The 23,948-nt window shown below is 41.7% G+C and overlaps 1 protein-coding gene across 7 annotated transcripts; it reads left to right on the top strand.

The window, feature by feature from the left end:
- The first annotated feature begins 2,731 nt into the window (after positions 1-2,731).
- LOC118213152 (solute carrier family 45 member 4-like) lies at positions 2,732-23,726 on the top strand. Of its 7 annotated transcripts, none has more exons than XM_035391903.1 (8): positions 2,732-2,936; positions 12,627-13,205; positions 15,947-16,135; positions 16,886-17,065; positions 17,579-18,723; positions 19,744-19,843; positions 20,434-20,645; positions 21,285-23,726. In XM_035391903.1, the coding sequence occupies exons 2-8, from the start codon at positions 12,962-12,964 to the stop codon at positions 21,552-21,554; spliced, it is 2,340 nt and encodes a 779-aa protein (XP_035247794.1). In that variant the 5' UTR covers positions 2,732-2,936; positions 12,627-12,961; the 3' UTR covers positions 21,555-23,726. The 7 variants fall into 7 exon arrangements, with proteins under 7 accessions (XP_035247794.1, XP_035247822.1, XP_035247769.1 ...); XM_035391931.1 differs by having other exon boundaries at positions 12,632-13,205; XM_035391878.1 differs by lacking the exon at positions 2,732-2,936 and adding an exon at positions 3,830-3,930.
- The last annotated feature ends 222 nt before the right edge of the window (positions 23,727-23,948 follow it).

The following is a 23,948-nucleotide window of genomic DNA, read 5'->3' on the forward strand; positions in this document are numbered from 1 at the left end:
CTGGAAAGGGTTACAAAGCCATTTCTAAGGGTTGGGTACTCCACTGAACCACAGTGAAAGCAATTATCTCCAAATGGAGAACACTTGGAACAGTGGTGAATCTTCCTAGGAGTGGCTGGCCTGCCAATATTTCTCCAAAGCCACCATGACTCATCCAGGAAGTCACAAAAGGTCCCAGAAGAACAACAACAAACTGCAGGCATCTCTAGCCTCAGCTAAGGTCAGTGTTCATGACTCCACAATAAGAACGTGACTGGGCACTGATTCATGGGAGAGTAGCAAGGCAGAAACCACTGCTAACCAAGAGAAACATCAATGCTCATCTCACTTTTGCAAAAAAAAAAAAAAAAAAAAAGCACCTGGATGATCTTCCCAGGATAATGTGTCAAATGAGATGAGTCAAAAGTGGAACTTTTTGGATGACATGGGTCTCTTTATGTCTTGTGTAAAGCAAATACAATATTTCACAGTAAGAACATTATAACAATAGTCAAATATGGTAGTGGTAGTGTGATGGATTGGGGATGCTTTTCTGCCTTGGGACCTGGACAACTTGCCATGATTGAAGGAACCAGAATGTTCTTGAGAAGGATATCTGGTCATCTGTCCATGAGCTGAAGCTGAGGCATAATTGTGATATGCAGCAAGACAATGATGCAGAACACAAAAGCAAGTGCACAACTGAATGGCTGAAAAGAAACTAAATTCAAGTTTTGAAGTGGCCTATAGTATAGTGGCCTGATTTGCACCCAACAGAGATGCTGTGGCAGGACCTGAAACAAGCCACCAATTTGTCTGAATTAAAGCAGTTCTGCAAAGAAGAGCAGGTTAAAATTCCTCCACAGTGATGTGAAAGACTGATATCAAATTATAAGAAGTGATGGTTGCAGTTATGGCTGTGAAAAGTGATGCAACCAGTTTATTAAGTACATTTTCACATGGGTGATATGGGTGTTTGATAACTTTTTTCATTAAATAAATTAAATAATTTTAAAAATGTGTTTTGTGTTTACTCAGGTTCCCTAAATATTCCATTTAGTCAAAAGATCTGAAAACATTCAGTGTGACAAATAAGCAATAATAGATACAATCAGGAAGGGGGCAAATACCTTTTCACAGCACTGTAACGATATTGTTTACTGAGAAGCAACAATTAAATTACTATTAAAATGCCATCATCAGTTAACTTCAGTCTTGCAAAAAAATTAGTATTTCATGAATGCAATTTTGTTAATGTTTCTTTTTTATCAGTAATTGTTCAGAATTTGATGTCAATCCCATCCAAATCAGTTGGTTAAACTTCAGAATTGTGATTCACTGGCTTCCTGGTTGACACTTCAATCAATACCTGAGGGATAACTGTAGCTAAATGGAATACATCATACATGTTTATTTATTTATTTTAATACTATAAAGATTTTGGTTTGTTTGGGGAATTTGTAATATATCATTTTTTTAATCAAAATAAAGAGAGCAAGAGAGAAGGAGGGGATTAGGTAAGTGCTGAAGGAAGCAAAGCAGCATCAGAAAGGCCTTGACCCAAATTGGGTAATCTAGGACACTGCGTGGAGAGCTTAACCTGCTGAGCAGTCCAGGTCGGGGGGGGGGGGGGGGATTGGGGAGAGGGGGATTTTGTTATTTCTGGGTGAGGGAGGGAGACATGGAAGTGCAAAGGAAGTGCACTTTTTCTCTTTTAATTTCAGTGGGGCATATGATCCGAAAACACTAGATAACTGCCATTTAGGTTAGCTTTAACTCACACCAATGCCTTCATTAATGGTATTAGTAGTTTTCGGAAACACGTGTGGGAATTTCGAACATTGACTGTTGGCAGTTAAGCTCGGCTCAGAGTGTCGACACACATCACTTTCAGGCCAAAACACCTTTCCGACGCAGTGTAATGCAGTATTCAGAAATGAACCAAGCAGCAATCTAGTGTTTTCTTTAAAAAAGAAAAAACTGACTTTTTCAAAATTGAAATCAAATGAGAATTTTCAATTCTGTTTACAAGAAGGAGCACAAAGGCTACTGTTCCCTGGCAAATTTAGAATTCAGAATGTTATTGTTGCAAGGACAACAGCGCCTCTGTGTGGTAAACAGTATTGTTGTCCCAGAAGTTGCAACAAACTCAGTTATTGACCAATTGTGAAATTACTATTGGAGTGGTATGAAATGTGGTGAAATCTCATAAATAGGTACCTTACGGTTTTTTGCATGTTTTTCCCGTAAACAAAAGAATAATGTTGCCTTGCTTACAAACATAATTCTAGAATGGACACACAATGCAACAATTACAGGCAATAATTATCATCTTTAGTTATTGTTATCCGCTTGATTATTATACGTCAACTGTTCAATTAACTGAGATGAGTATACCTGGATACAGTAGTGTCGGTGACTAATTCACCCGGTGAAATAACTGTGATGCACATTACAACAGGCTCAAAGAAAGGATGCTGTAAAAGTATAATTTTTGCTGAAAACACACACACACACACACACACTATCTCTCTCTCTCTCTCTCTCTCTCTCTCTCACACACACACACACACACACACACACATAATTGTAAGCTGGAGCACAGTACAGGAACAATAAAATTGACATTGTGTCATGAAGCCAGTAGAGTTGCTAAAAAAAAGTAAGAACCAAACTAAAAACAACTAGAGTAAAAAAGGAGAACATGTGGGAAATGTTGAAATTGCTACAGTGTCTGTCTTAACAGCAAGACCTATGACAAGTCTGTGGAAAAAACACCCATTCTGAAAAATGTAGCATATGAAATGGTGAAGAAAGAAATTTTGACACAGTATGAGCATCAGGAGAAACCAGAGGAGTACTTTGCAGATTAAACTGGAAACATTTTCTGAAAAATAAATTGGTTGAATCGTTGAGTGTGGACATAAAGTGGACACTATGTAGACATCACTGGACTGGTAAGTTTTCTGTTATTTAAAAGCTACAAAAGGGGCAGCTGGGTGCCACAGAGACACAAGCGTTTGCTGCATGGATGCCACCCCATGGTCTGAAATAATTTAATTTATGCCAGTGCTTATTGTGGCTGGGATTGTCACTGCATAATTGGCTATAGCATCACCACAAGAGTAGTATTGACCCCGGGCATACAACTACAGAGAAAGGGAAAGGAAGTTAGTGATCCATCAGAGGACATAGTTGACCATTGGTTAATTTGTAAAGCACACCCTTGGTACTTCAGCAGACTTATTTCATATCAGATTATTACTAGTCAGGGGCTTACTGTTGTAAGGTTATGACAAACGAAAAATGTTATTCATAGAGGAACAGAAAAGGAATTAGCCTACCCACATCAGTAGCAATGGCAAGAGTGATTCGTTTAGCCAACCACAAAGGAGGCATGTGTTCCTGTTACATAATTGATGGAGGACATTGCAGTGATGGTACTGATCTACAATTACAGTTGTGCATTTTACATTCATATTACAAATTATTGTTATTTTTACAATAAAAGATGCTTAGAGAAGCATGGTTTTGGTGGTCAAAATTCGTGTCTAATTACGGCAGGCAAAGCTAAAGGAAGGGAAAGAAGTTCAAGTACATTGGTATCCACCTTCTCTCTAAATACCTATGAAAACCCAAACTTGAGCTATTCTTTATGAACAACTTAAAAATTACGTACATTCTGAAAATAATAGGTCTACCCTTCAGAAACAATACAAAAAATCAAAGTTTCGCAGAAAAAATCTGAGGATCATTCAGTTGAGGACGGTCTTGCCGTACCGTACTGGAGGGCGGTTGATCGCTAAGCCAATAAAATGACTTGATTTGTATTCTAATGTGACCGTGAACGTGCACCGTTTCAAAAGGTGATGACAACAGGTACCACAACCACACCAAAAAAGTCAGTTACGAATCGAAGCTGCAGAAAGAAGTGGAGTTCAATCAAAACACGTAAGGGGCCGTGTAAAGTAAGTTAGTGGGTTTTTGTTTTGTCGTAGCAGCTTCGAAAGTCCCAAAATATCGCAACTCAGCCTTCGGACAAGGTGACGAAAGTTTAGTTAGTCTGTGAGCTAACGATAACTTAGCTACACTAGACAGGTGGGTAATTAGCTAAGTTAACTACCGGTATGCTTTAACTACCAATAGGCAGCTGTCAATGAAAATCGATGTTTATATTTGCAGTAAGATATCAGATACCTAACTGTCAATTAAACAAGTATTTAATACACCGTATTTGTCAGTATTATAGTCAAATAAATGAGCCGCGTTGTTCCCATAATGGCTCGACACTAACGTTCGGCCTCAGGCATTTAAAATCTGTTTTTCGGTCTCGTGGAACGGGAAATGGAATCAAAACCGTTTTTCCGAAAAACCTAAATTAAGATTATCTTTTTATTGATATCTGGTGACAACGTTATGTAGATACTTCAGTGTTACTACTAGTCCGTGTTGGTTGGATACCTGTATTGAGTTTTATATCACATATACACGAGAACTTTACCCGCTTTCATGGAGGCGTGCTGTACAACAGTACAATACAGTAACGTTATGGTAACGTTAAGAGTTGCACAACGTTAGCTCGTAAAGACAGGTCACGTACTATATACAGTACGTCAGTTACCTACAGTCTGTACCATATTTTTTACAGTCTCTGGTACCATACCCGTGTTACCCAACAACACGCCTTAATCATAGGATGGCACAATCTTTTAATATAATGAGCTATGCCAGGGACTGTACGTTACCTGGCATTGAGAACCAAAGACCCTCCTGTCGTTTCTAGAATTACCTTTTAATTTCATTAATACAGTGAACATGACGTCGTATTTTATTCAAATAACGACTTTAGGAGCTGAGCGATATCATAATGGCCACGTACACACTGCGGCTAAATACGGTTGTCACTCCTCACTGGGGTACTCAATACTGTTAAATTCAGACACAGTTCGCGAGTTCGGTTATAGAAGAGAGTGACAATTGCATTCTACAACCGCAGCCACTAGCTGAAATGTCCAGGTGGTAACTAACGAATTTCGCTTCGTTTGTTGATGGTCAGCGTAGTCTGTGCCAGAGCCATACTCAACAACTATAGTTGTTATGTGTGACGTAAGGTGCCACGCACAACTCCTCCTCTTCGTACTATGTTCGAAAAAAATGGCGCAAGGTAGAGGTAGCTTGGAACAGAACGGGAGACCGAATTACTTAAAAGTACTTATAAGGAGGGCATTCAAAAAAAAAAAAACCCAAGTGAGCCAAAACAGAACCAACGGGTTTTTGAAATTATTTCAAAATGCTATGATTCACAGAAAAACCCTCGTTCGGAAGTGCTAAATTCATGAGGAGAAAAGGCGTGCCGCACCGCTGTCGTTCATAATAGTTTGTCGGACATAGTAAACTCACGCCTCAGGTTACTGGAGCTGTCAAAAGAACCTAAAACTGCTTGCGAACCGGCCACCATCTTGGTCCAAAGTAAACGTCGCTATAGTTACATGTGTTCTGGAGGGCAGGAGAGGAGAGTACATGCCTAAATAATGAATTCCCTCGCTAAGTGGTTAAATGTGTACAGTTTACTGAGAGTGACTACCGTATTCACTCTCATCAGTTAGGCTAATACGTGTGTCGTGTGTACTGAAAATCAGCAGTGACTTTCCCAAGACTTGAACTGTCAGCACTGCCATTGAGCGGCATAAGCAGATATCAGCAAACGTATTTCTTTTTGACAACTAAAAAGTTATCTGATTATAATCACAATAATTATTACAAGGTTGCAATGATTGTTGATATCGCTCTGTTATGCACTTACAAATTGTAAGGTGCTTATAAAGGAATGCCTGCTGTATAAGGTGCTGTTCAGTTCCTGGCAGATTAACATTGATAGGTTATGTGGTATCAGCATATATGACTTCACAGGCCTGTAAATTTGTGGTATGTCATCCCAAACTTTAATTAGTTCAGTGGAAATAAATCACAATTGGCTCATATAGTGCAACATGTACTCTTGTCTGATTCTTAAAAACAGCAGGTTCTAGTCCCTGCATGGGTAGTCACAGCACTTGTACACACAAAATTAATGTTAGCAGTGTGCTTTATGATAGCAGATGTTAGTTTGTGCTTTTGTTTTTGTGAAAGCAAACAAAAAACCCAACTGGAGTGGAGTGGGATTTGGAGGCCAGGGTTCTCCATGCTAGTACTGCATTAAGTGCTAGGCACCCACAGGTTTTCGGTTTTTCTCAGTGAGGGACGTGCCTCATCTGATTGATTTCCTGTAGTACTACATGGCCTGTAGGGCATAAACTAGTCACTGCTTGGTGTGCTGTTGAGTGCATTGGTGGGGTAGACACACTCCAGCAAGAGTGCGTAATGCAACCACATGTGTTACAGGGTTGAAAAATGTGGGGTGAGGGGAGGGGGATGGATTCCTTTAAATCACTACAATACTCATACAGTGTAAAGTGTAGCTTCGACAAAAATGTTTGTCATGATACAATGTGCCTCTGAAGACTGTGTGGGTGTATTTGTGCCTTTGAAATATAGGCTACTTGGGTCATGTGAGTGGAGTTAATAACAACACTCTGCTTGCTTAAAAAATCGGTCATCTTTAGGGTGTCATTGCCCTTTGAAAGTGAACTATTTGTTTTTAGGAAACATTTACAGGTGAAAGCTTTAGTCTACTCTCAGTATAACTGCATGCATGAAACCTTACATGTTGTTCTTGCCAAAGTTAAAAAGTAATGCTGCATTTGATAATAGCCAATGGTGTTTTCCATGCTTTTAAAGGTCCAGGAAACTGGATTCAAACTGTGGTTACATTCCCCAGAAGTTACAACTGATTGTGTTGTTAATATTGCTTTCAAGTTTTTCTTTTACCCAATTATGACCATTAAATTGTAATAAACACTGTTAGATTATCGTAACCTGTTCAGCAGAAAAGGACAAGATGGGTGTGTGTCCTGCGTTCATTAAAATTCGTATTCGTATGACACATCATATGTAAACCATTACCCATGTCTAGGTTAAAGTAAGTTGTCCAGTGCAGTAACATTAGATTACCAGACAACACGAAAGAAAGCAACATAAGCTAGGCTTTACCATCGTATAGTTAATCAATGCGTAATAACGTAACACTGAGCTACTGTACACTAACATTTCACTACAGCAGTTTCAAACTCTGGACATTACACCCAAATAAAGAAAGTCTTTGATTCCGCATGTCTAAGCTTGAGCGCTATTTAATTATTGCTAGCTAATGGTTGTCCTACTTACTGAACCATCACACTTCTGTTCTGTTACAGCCGGGAGTGTCACTAACCGCATCAGTTGGGAGGAAGATGAGGGGAGGGAAGGCACTGCATCATTCACCAGCACTAGCTTTTTAGGAAAGCCACATTGGTTTTGTAAAATAGTTGGTGTTAAGTCCTCCTCGCAAAAATGGGCACTACAAATATTAGGCCTAACTGTTGAGAATATTGCAATATTGTAATGCCCGTGGGCCTCCAGAAATTAAACCCATTTCTTGTGGGCCACTTAATTTTTTGGAAAAGAAAGAAACGTAATGGTGTTTCTGCATCCAGAGAAGGCACAATGCTTAGGCATTCCAAAAATATTTCATTTGTGAATGCAGAAAAGGTTTAAAACAACACTCCAGCAAAGAATTCAGATATTTCCGTTTCCTGGACCTTTAATACAGTAGTGCCAGCCCGGCTTAACGCAAGCGACCCATTCGCCAGCTCTACTCCACTGTTGTCGTAAAACGTTTTCCTTGCATTGCAGTTAGCTAGCTTTGTTTCATTTACACCATGCTACATTGCATGTTCTACACTACTAGGTTATAAATCCTTAAATCATGTCATGTCATTCTGATATGGAAGACATCATAAATACCTTGGAAAACCATCATAAGTACATTGCTACAAATGGACTTTGTATAGTAAGAAGTGTAACATCCTGTATTGGGATTTGCAATACAGGTTTCTCTCTCTCTCTCTCTCTCTCTCTCTCTCTCTCTCTCTCTCTCTCTCTCTCTCTCTCTCTCTCTCTCTCTCTCTCTCTCTCTCTCTCTCCTTCTCCTTCTCCCTCTCCCTCCCTCTCTCTCTCTCTCTCTCTCTCTCTCTCTCTCTCTCACACTCACTCTCACTCCCTTATTGAACAGCTATGAGACCTCAGTGCTAAATGTAGACATGTAAATGGTCACAAAACTAACAGGAGGAAAGTATTTAAAAAGAATAATGTGAAATTAGAAGAGACCTTTCGGTAAAGCTAGAAATGAGGCAGGAAACCTGCACGTGTGTTCCACCCGAAGTTAATCTGAACATGTTCTCGCAAGCTCTGCTGCACTGGGAAATATGCAGAGGGGAGAGACCCCTGCCCTCCCCTGTAAGGGGTGGAGCCTCAAAGGGGTGGGGCATCGAGAGCACCGTCCAGTTAAAAAACTTCTCCTGACATTCTGAAATTGTGTGTGGATGACCTGATTCGTCTCAGCTTGATGATTCTGCCAGTGGACTGTGATTGTTGGTAGAAAGTCAGGCATGCTCCTTCCTCTCTTTTCGGATTATGACCGATTGAAGCTTCACTGGGGAACCTAAAGCATGCTTCTAAGTTTGCTTAGTCGTGGTTTACTTTGTTTCATTTGGTTGAGTGTATCGGTGTGTGGTTTTTTCTTCTCTTTTGTGTGGAGTGGGGTGGCCATTCCTGTTACCTCCAGAAACAGACAGCAGGTAAGTTCCCTTAGTTTGGGAGAGAAGGAGAAAAGGTGCAAGAATTTGGTTACTGTGGGTATTTACAGAGTTACCACTTCAAAATATTGACATTGCTTATTTGGTTAACTGCCATTACAGTACAATGACCTGGAAATAATTCAGAACTAGCTAATGACATTGGATAGTGACTCTTTAGAAAGAAGTCCTGTTGCTTGATTTGTTTTGTTATGCATTTGTTTGAGGGATGTATTGTAATATGAAGAAATTTAACCAACAAAAAAAGTGTACCAAACATATCACTTTAAACCTGTTCCCATGGCCATAGACACATATAAATACAACACGTATGTCCATAATTCAAATTAATTGGTTAATCATTTTGTCAAATAGAGTACAAATGTACATAACCTGCTTTCTGATTTGTATGAAATGTATACAGTGTGTATGTGTATGAGTGTGTGTTGTCCTATGTTAAAAAAACTGTTTAAAAAATGACAGAAAGCCCTCTGGGCACTTTTTCCAGAGATGTAATTAAGATCACATAAGCTGCCTCATATAAGCTGCTAGGTGGTGAGCAAGGGTGGAGACACGTGAGCTGCTGTAATGTTTTTCAGCCATTAAAATGGTAAATGCATGGCTTTACTGTGCAGCCAGTATACTGCAATCAATTAGGTCATCTCAATTGAAAGTTTTTAAATGTATTTCTCATAAATGTTAAATTGTTGCTTGCAACTGCTGTGCTCTTTAGCAATTGTCACCTGACTTATGGCAGTGTTTGTGAGATAGCATTTGGAATAGAATTGTTTGTGTTTGTGAGTACAGATCAGAGCTGATACGGGAGGGCAGATTTGTGAATGGCAGCTTAGTTTAGATGCCAGTCCCGGTGTTAATTATTAGCCAGCCATTCTAGTGTCCTGGATTAGTGTGGAACTACTATAGCTTGCAGTTAATAAACATCAGGTCTTCAGTGGAAAAGAACACTGGAACATGTCTTGGTAAAAAATGTATGCCATGTTACATTTTATGAAAGTGTAGTGCGGTCTTTTCTGATGGGGCAAGGTGTGTATTATACACAGGAGGTAAGAGCGATTGTCTGGCAGTCGGAGGGTTGCCGGTTCAGACCCCGCCCTGGGCGTGTCGAAGTGTCCTTGAGCAAGACACCTAACCCCTAACTGCTCTGGCGAATGAGAGGCATCAATTGTAAAGCGCTTTGGATAAAAGTGCTATATAAATGCAGTCCATTTCCATTTCCATACACCCCTAGTAGATTAACCAGTGGAATTTGGAATTTACAAGCAAGTTCATTCTTGTTTGGCAGAGCTGCAAATGATGACCATTCATCTGACAAACATACCTCAGTGAGCCCAATGCTGTACAATTCAGGATATAGCCTGTGACAACATTTATACTACTTGGGACAATCTTAGCCAAGGTAATCTGTTTTGCGTACATGTTTTCTTATTGGCCATTCATATGAGAATTTACTGGAACAATCTGTGTTAATTGTGGTCAAAGAACTGCTCTGTGCTTGAGTCTGAATCCTCCAGCTGATCAGTTTTATCATCTCACCGAATATGTACTGCCCATTTGTGAGGCTCCATTCTCCAACCAGAGGTCAGTATTTCCATTATGGATCCACTGTTTTGAATTAGAGTAGCGGGAGTTTATTTTCCTCACAGGAATTTGTACATGTTACTGTCCTAGGAAGATATAGGCTGACTTGTAGAAGGCATGTAAATATTGCATATGACAACGATGGCCATGCCCCTGATGAAATATGTCCTATATTTGGAAATGTAATTATATTTATGTGATTATATTCAAGAGAAGGGAGGGGTCTTAGGTAGGTTGTAATTTTGAGTTTTTAAGTATTTAGATCTACAGACAGCAAGTGTATTGGCCAAGCAGCTACCAGGAAAGATCTATGAAATAGTTCTAGAATGATATGGAAGAAATGTAGGCCTAATTCTTGATGTTTTGAGGGGCTAAAGAGTCACAGTACATTTTGTCTGGATGAGCGCTAGGCTGTACTGTATATTTTGTCTGGCTATGATTGATTTAGCCTCAGGCCTTAGGGGAAAACAGGTATTATACATATTTTAAGTGCCACTGGAAATGTTTTGTTTATAACGCAAAAAAGGTCTTGTTTAATCATCAGCAGCCGTTGGAGGTTATGGGTTACATGTTATGTTTGTGTAATGAAATTCAGCTTACATTAAAACGCTTTTTGAGGATGCCCCAGGGGAGCTGTCTGGCCTAAAGGAATTTCTCATTTTAATTAGCCTAATAGTTTTCCCCAGATGTCCCTCATGTCAGTCTCATTTTCAGTTAAAGTGATAGTTAACTTTCTGAGAAGGTTTTGATATTATTTCAGCTTTAGTGTATGTTTTTGATGTTATCCAAACAGATTTATGTGCAAAGGATCTTTTTGATATACTTACAAAAGTGTATGATGCCCAGCTGGTATTACAACAGTGGGTACTGGGCGTTCAAACTAAGGTTTAAAGTAAGGCAATACGTTTCTAACTCTAAAAAGCAGCTTGTAAAATGAGGTAATGTTTCCAGAGGTTGTGCACCTGAATCCTACCACATTTGTTTGCAATTTTTAAACATAAATATCAGTTTTATACAGTGTACGTAGTTCTTTCCTTTTTAGTTTTGCAGTCATGTGCTCTTCACTCACAAGTACTTGTGTACTAATGATATAGGAAGCCACACCGCAATGTCCTTTGCATGTGACTTGCACGTGCCACAGAAGATGGTTCCAAACCCAAACTAAGATTGCAAATTTGTGAAGAACAATTGGATAATATACATGTGAACAACCTCTGGAGGCGTAATGCGCAGGTGCTTTGTGGGGTAGTCAAACTGTATTAATTTGCTTAATGCCCCCATACCAGCCTTTGTAAAACCTGCAGCTCTTCTTAATTTCTGTAGGCCTAAATAACTAAAATATCTTTTATTGCCCAGAAAAACTCAGCCAATCAATATCTTACATTAAAACTGAAATAATACTCAAAACAAAAAACCCAAAAAGTGAGCTATCACTTTAGTACATGTTTGTGTATTTAAATTTAAAACATTCTCCATTGTTTTGACCATAAATTTCTAATCAGCTACTTAACGGCAAATTACTCTGCAAAAGCTTATCTGCATTATAAAGAACTGATTCGAAAATGACTGGAAATTTGATACCAAAAGCCCTCAGTTTTAGCCACATACACTACAGCTCTATGCCCTCTTGCCTTCTGCTGTAGTTGTGATGGAAAATCTAAAAATAGGCCAAACATCCCATTGAGAGTGAAGACCTGCAAAAAGATTTTTTATTTTTAGCCTGTATTTTTCAGAAGTCCTTATGAGTGAAGCCAGAGCCGGCTGACTAAATAAGTCCAGGAGGCTGCAGTCTCAAATTATAAACATGGGCATATTATATTTGTTAAAAAATAAGCAAATCTCATGGTAAACCAAATTAATAAGTTATAAATGCAAACATTATAATTCAAAATGTAGTTCTTCAAATGAAATAGATGACTTGCAGTGTTAGTTAGACAACTGATCTTATAACCAGGAGGAGGCAGTTGGTGTTCCAAGTGAGGTAATGGTGCTGTCATGTTGAGCGTGGTACTTAATTTGAATTTTGTCACCAAATATTGTAAAAATGGGTAATAGCTATGACTGCCTGTATTGTATGTAAATAACCCATGATGTGGACATCTGCTACATGGAGATGCAATGCATGGTGAAAAGAGGTAACGAGAGCAAGCTGGTTCGGTGTTAGGTACATGTGCAGCATGTGACAGTTCAGAGATCTTTTCAAATGCAGTTTCATTTCCTTACGATGCGGTTGTTGCTAAAGACCTTGTAAATGCAGTCTCTGCTTTTTCTCAACTAATCTCTGCATCCCTCTGTTTTTCCCTCTTTGTCTCTCTCCCTCATTCTGGATGGCTCTAGATCAGTTGGGTGTCCCATGGGGCTCTACAGCGGAGTTCTCGCCTGTGTTTCCTTCCCTCAGCTCCACCCCATCACCGCCCAAATCAGCATCTCCATAGAAATCATGACACATGTACTAGCCCAATGGCCACTGATATGGACTTTCACTCAATCTAACCGACCGTAAAGACAGCAGACCTCTGACAGAGGACTGTGTCTTGGCCTTGAATGGTGTTGGCAGGAACTGTGGTCGCAAGGCAAAGGGAAGACAACCACAGCAGCTGGTGACAGTGAGGGAGAATCTGCGCCATCAATAGTTTTCTGGGATCGGAGCGTTCCCTCCAGCTCCTGCTTACATGTCCGTGACCATGGCTCCCCAGAGCTCTGGCTCAGACCCAGACCTGGTGACAAGTGTGGTGGAACCTGCTAAAGAGCCCAAGATGGAGCAGGAGACCGAGAGCCAGGAGGGGTCAGCAAGTGAGGGTCCAGCTGAGCGAATCCCCCTTCGCCAGTGGGTCATGCATGGAGCCATCATGTTCGGCCGCGAGTTCTGCTATGCTATGGAGACGGCCCTGGTTACGCCAGTGCTGCTGCAGATAGGTAAGGAACACCAAGGGAACCAAGAATAGTCCGGGTCTCATTTATCCTAGGCGACAAACTCGCCAATTACATGTCACCCCATGGGGCTACCTGGTAAAGTCAGCACTGCCACAGTCTGGATTAGATTTTAGAGATTGTGGGGCTCATCCTTGCACCACAGCATGTTGCCTTAACCGAATGAGCCACCCAGAAGCCCAGATTAGCAGTGCTAACCAACTGCAAAAGGTAGACAGCTAACTAGCTTGGCTAGCTGACTGGCTGGCTTAAAAGCTAGTTCATCTTGTATATCACAAACATTATTACTCGTTGTATATGCACTTATGTCAATAAACACAATTAGCTGTGATAACAACATGTTACCCCTTCCCAGTGGATAGCTTGCAAACTAATTGTATGGGTTTCCTCTTTTGCCCATCAGTACTTGGGTACGCAAAATAGTTTCAAACTTTTACAGTTTAAATAGTTGAAAATAAAGTTCCACATCCCACTGCATAGTGGACTAGCCAAACTCCTTGTGTTTTACAAAATTCACCAGTGCATGCGTTTGAATAACAGGATGTATGACTGCAAAAACCTGGTGATTTTAATATTTTTTGTGGAGTTGCTTTAAAAAAGTCTGAATGTCACTGAAGGCTTTTTAGTGACATGATTTGTACAATTTGTATAATATCCCTTGCATTCTTGTGCTTATATGGCAATTAAATTATTGTAGCTGTTAGTATACCAACTGTCTAATCATTGACCATTCTTGCATCCCTTAAGTTTGAGTAAATCTATGAAGGACTAGGTGTCCCACAGTCTAGCGAGTTAGCTAGTAAATTCAATAACACGCTCGCAGCCTTGTGGCAGTTTTCTAGGTTACCTATTTTTCCATATACTCATTTGCTTGTTAGTCTTCGCAAATGAAAGCCAGGCTTTGCACAGTGCTAGATGCAGCAGTAGACTGTGGACGGGCAAGTCTAGACGGGATGAATGGCCTGTTGTCCTTACTGTTGTTTCTTCTGACTAACCAAGCCAAAATATTTTGCCCCATTCATTGAAAACAGATTTCAGTGACTCATGACATTTGGAGCCACTCTGACCTGTGATTGTCCTGTATTAACCAGACTTTTTTTTAAGGGGTTGGGAAATAATTTTCCGCTGTTCCCACATCGGAAAGTAATTGCAAAGTGCTTTGAGACAACCTGTTTGTTGTAAATGGTCCTGTAGAAAAAATAAGGATTTATTGATTTTAATTTCTGATGAAAAATTATTGATTGTATCAAATCAGTTGATTATAACACTTAGCTCGGGTTTCATGATGCCACACTATCCCATAAATAACATAATTAATTTGCCACAAATTGAAAAAAAAAAACTGGTGCAGAGTCATATAGCGAATGAGTTATGCTGTAACCCACGGTTGCCCCATCAGAAAGGAAGCCAGAAATGTTAAGTATTTGCCATAGCAGCAAGAAGACGGGCATTTCCAGGAATGCTTGCCTCTAGCGCAAAAACGAACAATGGAGTCTACAAAGTTTGGTACGTATAGCGGGAATGCGTGAGTCAGCACATTTCTGGCTTCCTGTTTTCCTGTTGCGGAGAATTTAAGCGGGAGGCGAACCCCAATTTATCAGCTGGCGTGCCCACGTGGTGCTTTTTTGTGTGGAGGGGTGCCTATGCAGGTTTCTTTTGTTTATAGATGCGTGGATTTTGTAGTTTACCCATAGGACCATTGGTATTCTACAGATTTCTACTTTATACAGTTCTTTAAGGCATGGGACTTTTTATTTTTGAAGAGAATTCCAGCAGCATTTACTTATTGAATATAATTCAATATTTTAGAAGGTTCTGAAAATGTTGAACTACCATTTCCTAAGCAAAGTTAATGTTGCTATGTCCTCTAAGGTTAGAGGTGACAAAGGTCACAATATTTCATTTTTTTATTTTTATTGCTTATTGCATGTTATTGCTTCAGAGGAACTGGATGTGAATGAATGACAGACAACCTGAGAAACTGTTAGATATTATCCCATAAAGTGGTCTGGTCGTGACAATAGGAAGGTTACAGTTTAATAGCAGATGGAGTAAGTTTTACCTTGAAATATGGTTCAATGATAAGCGATCACACTGGAGGCAGTTTCTTTGATCCAGCACCCTTACCAATAATTAATTGCCATTAAAAAGCCATTGAAACTATCTTGGCCGTTTGACTTATTTTGCTCTTGGTAAAACCAGACTGCCTCTTAATATGCTTCCATAGTGGCTACGTATATCTTTCCCTTTTGATCGAATACCCAGCTTGGCACAATGTCCATCTTTTTACCAAATTCCACCCTACCAATCAAAGGGCTCAGTGAGTTGCTGGCCATTTTCTCACACGCCTAATCTGGCAGTGTTCCAGAACTATACCGTTGAAGGGTCGTGTGAATGAGGGCCGAACTTGGCATTCCAGAAAAATTGCGCTTGCGGATTGCCAGGTCGAGACCTAATAACATTTGTGGAATATTCTGCTTCAATGTTAGTGTATTTTTCCAGTTAGCGCACATCAATTTTCTGGAGCAAATGCTCCTAAAATGTGAGCCCTGTTGAACCCTGTAAAAGCATCTCTCATCAGTGATGCCAGCTCCTGAGCTGAGCTTTTAACTGATGTGTGTAGGGAAACAAAACCCTGGGGATTGCATGTGTGTAGAACTGAGCAGGCTTCTTCCCTGGGTGTCTGAAAAGGCCTAGCCCTGACTGTCCTTCATCCTTCCCACCAGGTCTGCCGGAGCAGTACTACAGCCTGACCTGGTTCTTGAGCCCCATCCTGGGCCTGATTTTCACCCCTCTGATTGGCTCAGCTAGTGACCGCTGTACCTTGAAATGGGGTCGGCGTCGGCCGTTTGTCCTGGGGCTCTGCGTGGGAGTGCTATTGGGTGTGGCCCTCTTCCTCAATGGTTCTTTAATTGGTGAGTGGGTTTAGTGGGTTTCTATGACAACACTGGCATAGCCAGTCAAAACACCAGTCAAAGAGTTTCCTTGTGAATTTAAAGACTATGTTCCCTGTTAATACACAGCATAAACAAATTCTTCTTCTTCCTCTGCATTTCTGTGTTTAAACATAGACATTATCCCTTTAATATCAGCTACAAAGGTACTATGAATTACTAAAGGAAAATTCAAGGTAGAATTTTTCTAAATTCAATTCCATATGACAGCCAACAGCAACACAAGGTTATTTCCTTGACTACTGAGAAAACTAGACTTTTTTTGATTCCAGTGCCTGCCTGTGCCAGTTGCTTAAAATGTGCACCAAAACTGTTGGACTGCAGCGACTACTGGCAAGAGGCAGCAAGCATTCTGGCAAACAGATGTAATTTACAGAGGATTTCGCAAGACTGAGATGGTTGAAAATTGAGCAATAAAGAAAAATGTGAATAAAAGTTTATTTGGGCTCATACCTCAAAAGGCAACCTCAAAAAATGAAAAATATAACGATAGGAATCATAGCATCACGTATGTATATTTACAGACAGAAAACATTTATCCAGGGCCACTTTACTTGACATATTTACTTGTATTGCTGTATATTTGCAGAGTTAATTAAGGATTAGGAATCCCTATTCACTATAGTATAGTATGCTGCCAAATGCCCACTGCTCTCGCTCTCTCTCTCCTTTAAGTCACAGAAAGATATTTGGTGCCTCCCTGTGTTTCAGGGCTTGCCATTGGGGATGTGCCAGGCAGGCAGACTATTGGCATAGTATTGACAGTGGTGGGCGTGGTGCTGCTGGACTTCTGTGCAGATGCTGCCGAGGGGCCCATCAGGGCCTATCTGCTGGATGTGGCCAGCAATGAAGAGCAGGACATGGCCCTCAACATCCATGCTTTTGCAGCCGGTATGAGACACAACTCTTTTCACAGGATTATTTCTAAACTTACTCCTGGTAAATGTTTTTTTTTTGGTTGTAACTGAAGGAAATACCTTAAAAACACTAATACCACTTGCACAGTCAGACACTCAGACTTGCTCAGCCACTGACGTGCTGATCGATCGTACTGTCATGTTTCACCATCAGAGGACCAAAATGTTGACAGTTGATCTGTGGCTGTTTATTTTTAAGGGGGTATGATAATGAATATTGTATGCAAGCATATCATAAATCTAAGATATCATAGAGGCCATTAGTTTGATTCATCCAGCTGAGCTCCAAGATTAATTTTCAAACTCCTGTAGACTTTTTCCAGAAAATTACTGAATTACATGCTTGCAATATTAAGGTAGTTAAGTGCAGTCAAAGACTTCAGGTTCTCCATTCTTTGACAATTAAGGCATTTTTCTTCACCCTCTCTTCTGTGTGTATGTGTGGATGTATGCATGTGTCTGTGTGCATGTACACACTCGTGTGCAGGGCTGGGAGGAGCAGTGGGCTACATGCTGGGGGGTCTGGACTGGACCCACACTTTGCTGGGACGGGCCTTCAAATCTCAGGAGCAGATCCTCTTCTTCTTCGCCTCCATCCTCTTCATCGCCTCCGTGGGCTTGCACCTGTTCAGCATCGACGAGAACAAGTACAATCCCCTGCAGGACGGGCCGGAAGAGGAGGAGATCCCAGCATCCACTACCCTGCCCTTCTCCCTGCCCTTCTCCCTCTACCCCATGGACGCCATCACTGAGGAGCGCGGCTACGATACCGCCGCCTGCCTGATGAGGAGCAAGAGCGACTCCATGCTAGCCATGGTGGACCGATCGCTGGACCTGAGCATGCCCGACAGGACGCTGGACATGAGCAGGGCCGACAGGACGCTGGATCTGCAGCTGAACGAGGGGATGCGCTTCCTGGGCGGGGCCGAGCTGCCCGTCTTCGACGATCCCCCGCCTTCTCCCCCAGAGAGCGCGAGCGGCCTGACGAGCCCGCAGCAGGAGCCGGGCGGGGTCGCGGCTACGCCGTCCGGCAACGACTGGCTGCTCCCTCCGCAGGTCAAAGAACCCAACGGAGAGTCGAGCGCCTCCGGCACCCACGGCCACGCCCTGGGCCAAAGCCACGCCCCCGGCCAAAGCCACGCCCTCGGCCTGGCCCTCCCCACCGTCCGCCTGGGCTCCAGGCCCTGCAGCAGCTCGGTCCGGCGCCGGCGCCACCACGCCTTCCCCCGCCAGGCCTTCGCCTACACGTGCCACGGCCGCGTGGGTTACCGGCACTACCGGCGGCGCCGGGCCTACACCGAGGTGCCCATCAAGCCCTCGCGCAGCCTGAGCGACATCTACGAGATCCGCAAGCGCCACCACCGGCAGCAGCAGCACCACCTGCAGCAGAGGCGGCACGCCGAGCGCCGCTGGGGCGTCCGCACCACCGCCCAGGGCGAGGAGGACGAGGTGGAGAGCGACGACGAGGAGACGGAGACCACCGTGCGCCTCCTCTGGCTCTCCATGCTCAAGATGCCGCCCAAGCTCCTGCGCCTGTGCATCTGCCACCTGCTCACCTGGTTCTCCATCATCTCCCAGGCCGTCTTCTACACCGACTTCATGGGCCAGGTCATCTACAAGGGCGACCCCAAGGTGAGCGCGCACACGATAAAACACACTGCTCTTCTTACAGCCAAAGTGACTATTGTGATTATCTATCAGACTGATGAGAGTGACAGATTCACAAAATATGTTTGTTTGTTGTTTTTTACACAAGTTGGGTCTTCCTCAATTAAGCACACTAGAATCTAACAGGGCAAGAATTGTGACTATGCGGGACTCAGTTTGGCTAGTCAGAACCTCAAATGAACTGAATCTGTAGGATTTGATACTGTACATATTAGTTAACCAGCAGTCATCCAGTATTTTCTATTGAATTTTTCATATAATATAGAAATAATATACTAAATAATAGGCTAGTACATGAAATAACCACTTAAAACATGGCAATAGAAATGAATACAACATAATATATTTGCTTTCATTAAACTAAACATTTCAGTACGTTTGTAGGTTTGTCTTGGCATGCTCACATGGTTGCCATGTCAGTAACGGTAACATTAGACTTTTTTGAGTGTAAAGTTTGCTCTCTTTGAGGGTGGATGGCAGGTTGAGTCTCCGAGTTCGTTCAGATGGATATGTGTAATTTTTTCACTTCATCCAACATCCTTGTCAACTACTGCTACCGGCAATCACCAATCCACCCGGTCTACGATCACGATTGTTCTGTGCGTGACAGCTTGCTTTTTAAACCCTGCGCATGCCCCTGTCCGACAGGTTTGTGGTTTAAAGCAAGAAAGTCCACACCTTGCTTTAACGGCATGTCAGGACGCCAGTTCACCTTCCTACTTCAACCTTTCAGCCTCTGTCAATTTTTTAAAAAAAAGGCCTCTTTGGGGTGTAAGAATAGTACTGGTTATGATTATTATGTTTCCCTGCTGACTGCCATGCAAATGTGACTCCCTTCCTGTTGGGTTCTGAGAATATTTGTTCCTCAAGCTCTTTTCACTCTTGCCAGGCCATCGTTGTAAATAGCATTGTAATCTTAAGTGACCTGCCTGGTAACATAGAGATGACCTTTAGACACAGAATGTACTTTCATTCTCACCGTAGTCCGCTGCAAACTCCACTGAACTGCAGAACTACAACAAAGGGGTGCAGATGGGCTGCTGGGGACTGGTCATCTATGCAGCTACTGCAGCTACCTGCTCAGGTCAGTGTAGTGCCCATGCACTCAAATACTAATCTGCCCCTGTTCCAAGTCTATGCTGTGCCCATTCAGAGTTTGTGAGATACAGGTGCTGTGCCTAAGAAATGGTCTGAGACAGGCATGTGTAACACAGACCAAACACCGCTGTGCTCATCTTATCAGATTATTTTAAAAAGATTTAAGCTCCTGCCAACAGACTTTTTACTAGTTTTTATCTCAACTCTTAATTTCAATTGCCTAATGATTTCTCACTTTATTTTAAATTTCTTAATTTTTTGTGAAAGAAATTAAGAAATTAAATGACAGCAATTGTGTATTTGGACCAATCATGTCTATGGTAATTGGTCAAATCAGAAACCACTGTACATGGCATCTTTCAGGATATTTACTTTTTATCGCTCTTGTTTTTAATGATTTATTGAAGCAAGGCCAGAAGCAAATAACTCAAGCAAATTGTGAGACAACATATCACAACATTCACAACATATCCCCTTTAATATCATCTAGTGGTAAAATGTGGTACTGATTTATATGATGGTAAAGTATTGGAGTATCACTCCTGATTCAACCAAACTAGCTCCTTTTGTTTGCAGCTTTACTCCAGAAGTACCTGGACCACTTCGACCTCAGCGTCAAGGTCATCTACATGCTGGGAACGCTTAGCTTCACAATCGGCACAGCGGTGATGGCCATCTTCCCCAATGTCTATGTTACCATGGTGATGATCAGCACCATGGGGATCATCTCCATGAGCATCTCCTACTGCCCCTATGCCCTGCTGGGCCAGTACCATGACATTCCTGAGGTACAGTACCGCCCTGCTAGCCCAGACCTTCCACAGCAGTACACTCCAGTAGACTCACCAGTGCCTTTTTCCCACTGATAACAAGTGTTGGCTTGAAGGGGCCTGGTGCATTTCTAGAGCCAACCAGAAGAGTGAAGCCATTTATGTCCCAGCACTGTGACTGCCTACAGTCTGACTAGCGGTGTGTAGGGTACATGCCTCAGCCTGTTATCATAGTGAGCACCTTTACTGACTGAGCTGCTCTGGGGCCCCTTCTAGTGGGGTGTAGGGTAATATTCTTGAATGCTGGAATAACAGTGAACTCACAGTGAACCCGGGAGCCTACTTATATTTTTCATACCTTTGAACGTTCTGCCAAATATAGCCAAGAAATGTGCTAAGTTGGGGAACTGGTTCATTTATTTACAAATAAATGTGATATTGGTAAATGTAGGGGCACCAAAAGTGGAGAGCAGAACTTGAGCAGTTAGTCTGCAAAAATCATTTAAAATGCAAATAGTGTGGATTCCTGATTGTAGATTTTCATCGTTAGAAGAGGATATCCTTGACCCCACTTGATTTTGTGTCAAACTTGCCAGATTATAATATGATGGATGGGATTGACTGATTGATTAATTACATCGTTGACTTTTTTTGCAGTACATCCACCACAGTCCTGGTAACTCGCGGCGGGGATTTGGCATAGACTGCGCCATCCTCACCTGCCAGGTATACATCGCCCAGATTCTGGTGGCGTCAGCGCTGGGTGCGGTGGTGGACGCAGTAGGCAGCGTGAGGGTCATTCCCATCGTGGCCTCCGGGGGCGCCTTCCTTGGGTTCCTCACATCCACCTTCCTGGTCGTCTACCCCAAAGTGACTGACGACGAGGATGACAAGGAAGACGAGGACGACAAGAGCAACAAAGACTAGCGGGGCCCCGGTAGCTGGTGTTGGTAGAGCCGGGAAACGGCAATGCCACATAGCGGCATCTCTCCACCTGCAGCCAGGGCAGAGTGTGAGTCCTTTCTGTCGCCACGAATGGGACTGCAGTCCCGTGAATGGACACACGGGGGAGTGCTAGGCTTTGCTGTAACTGCACTGTGCTGAGCAGAGACCTGAGAGTGACTACAGCAATGCTAGGAGGTTCACACAGAAAGATCCAAGGCAGTGCCTTTAACAGCCTCCGGGAGGGTGGTGTATTAATAGCCACAGGAAACACGTTAAACATGTAGCACCTTCTCTTTAAAACGTGCATTTCACCTCCAATTAACCAGCTGTTCCTGAAAGAAAAGGGACTAAGTTTAAGCATGAGATGCATGTTTTAGCAGGAGAATATTTCCCATTTTAACTTGTCATTCTGTTGATAGAGAACAGAAATATAGAGAAACACAGCAGCTCGTAAAGTGGAAATTTTTCTATAGTCTCTCTCCCGAGAGCTTCACCCAGAGTGTGAACAATGCAGGTTTTTATCACTGAAATGTTACATATTTCAGAATAGACAGAATTTTGTTTCTGGTTTATCAAATACCCCACCCCATGTTTGCCAAATCCAGGAGAGGAACACAGCTATGCACACAGAGTTCTGGTTACATTTGTTACTGTTCTTTCGGTTCCGTTTGGTTGTATACTTTACTGTGCAGAATAACATGTTCCTGTGCTGGCATAGACATTAGAGGAAATTCAATAGGAGAAAGTAGTGGGACAGGAATTTTAATGTTACACATTCCATTTTACTCTGTTTACATTTATACCAGCTGAAGGGATTTTTTTTTACTAATTTGACCAGAGAGGGGAGGGCACCAATGCCTGTCCTGGTTTACTCTGGCACAAAGAGCCTGGCATCAAATTGCTCTGCAGGAAGTCAGTGCAGCCATTTTGGCTCATTTTCTGCTTAGTTAGAATAGGCTTATCCATGGCCATGCTCATTATTTTGTGTTTCAGCAGAGCTGCAGATGCCCTAGTGATGGGTTTCTGGGTCATGTGTCTGTGCTGGAGGTTTACCCTCCAGCTACCCATAGCTCTATAACCCAATGGTTCATTACATTCAACACGGATGAATGGGGTAAATGGTCACCTTACTTCATAGAACACATGCTGTGGATTCTAATGGATACAACAGGAAGCTTCAATAGAGAACAGGACAGTAGACAGATAGAGGATAGTGACCTTTACCCTTTACTACTGAACAAAGAATCACATTAGTTTTTACAAATATTCCAAGTACCTTTGACTATCCTATAGAAATTTTGGGATAGGTATGTGTTGAATGTGTGTATATACAGCTAAATTCTATAGCAGTATCCATAGTTGTGAAAATGTACATGTTGGAAATTAAGTTTAAAAAAAATATACAAATTATATAAATTTAATTTCTGACTATTCAGAAAAGTTTCTGCTCTTAAACCAATACTTATTTATGAAACATGGGTGGTGTTTTTTTTGTTGTTGTTAATTTCTCTTAATATACCAAATAAATATTTGTTGCGGAACATAGGAAAGTCTTGTTTAATGGATTTAAGTCTTTTTGAATACTTGAAGTGGAATTTGGGTGTTTCTCAGGCATAAGAAGGTTTATGATTAAAGCTTCACTCTGGGATTTTTAGGCAGAGTAGAATTCATCTTGGGAAATATTCAGTCTTTATATGAGAAACTGTATTGCCACGCAGGTGGAAAGTATGTAAAGTGGAGGTGCCCAAAGAGTGTCTGGGTTTTAATTAAATTCATTGGTTAATTGACTTGAATTGAGGGGTTGGACAAAGGCCTTTGTGCATGCATTGTAAACACTGGAGGTGTAGATGGCTGTTTAATCTGTGTGGTTTTTTGACCTCAGGACATTTTGATTTTGTGTACCAAGTAACGAGATTCTGAACGCAAGTGAAGAGATGGGTATGTTCCCCAGTCTTGCCCCATGTGTTAACATTCCTGTTCCAGGTTCATCTTCTATTTTGGCCACCGGTTATATTTGAATAAAATAAGTATCTTTTCAAAAATCTGAATTTGATGTCATTTCACAGTTGTACTTAGTCTTTTTGCGATGTTGAAAATTTTATTTTTATTTTTTACAGCAAGTACTATCTTTGTAAAATAAAGGACTTAATGTTTTACTGTGGAACAACGCTGTATTGACTGACCCTCTAAGAAGAACCTACAGGAGCCATAGTATTTACAGAAGCCATATGCAAGATTGTGACCCTAAATCTTTTTAAATTTCCATTCTAGCTCATTTACACAAATGGGTATCTTAGACCAGCACATTGAGTCTACATAGGGTCCACCTGTCTCAGACAATGTGTCTTTTCAGCTATCATTGATCTGTATCAATCA

Source organism: Anguilla anguilla, chromosome 1, assembly GCF_013347855.1.
Source record: "Anguilla anguilla isolate fAngAng1 chromosome 1, fAngAng1.pri, whole genome shotgun sequence".
NCBI classification, from domain to species: Eukaryota; Metazoa; Chordata; class Actinopteri; order Anguilliformes; family Anguillidae; genus Anguilla; species Anguilla anguilla.

Coding starts and splice junctions, on each gene's coding strand:
- LOC118213152 (XM_035391903.1), top strand. CDS start 12,962: ATGTCCGTGACCATGGCTCCCCAGAGCTCTGGCTCAGACCCAGACCTG. Junction 16,136..16,885: donor CCTCAATGGTTCTTTAATTG/GTGAGTGGGTTT, acceptor CCTGTGTTTCAG/GGCTTGCCATTGGGGATGTG. Junction 17,066..17,578: donor CATCCATGCTTTTGCAGCCG/GTATGAGACACA, acceptor ACTCGTGTGCAG/GGCTGGGAGGAGCAGTGGGC.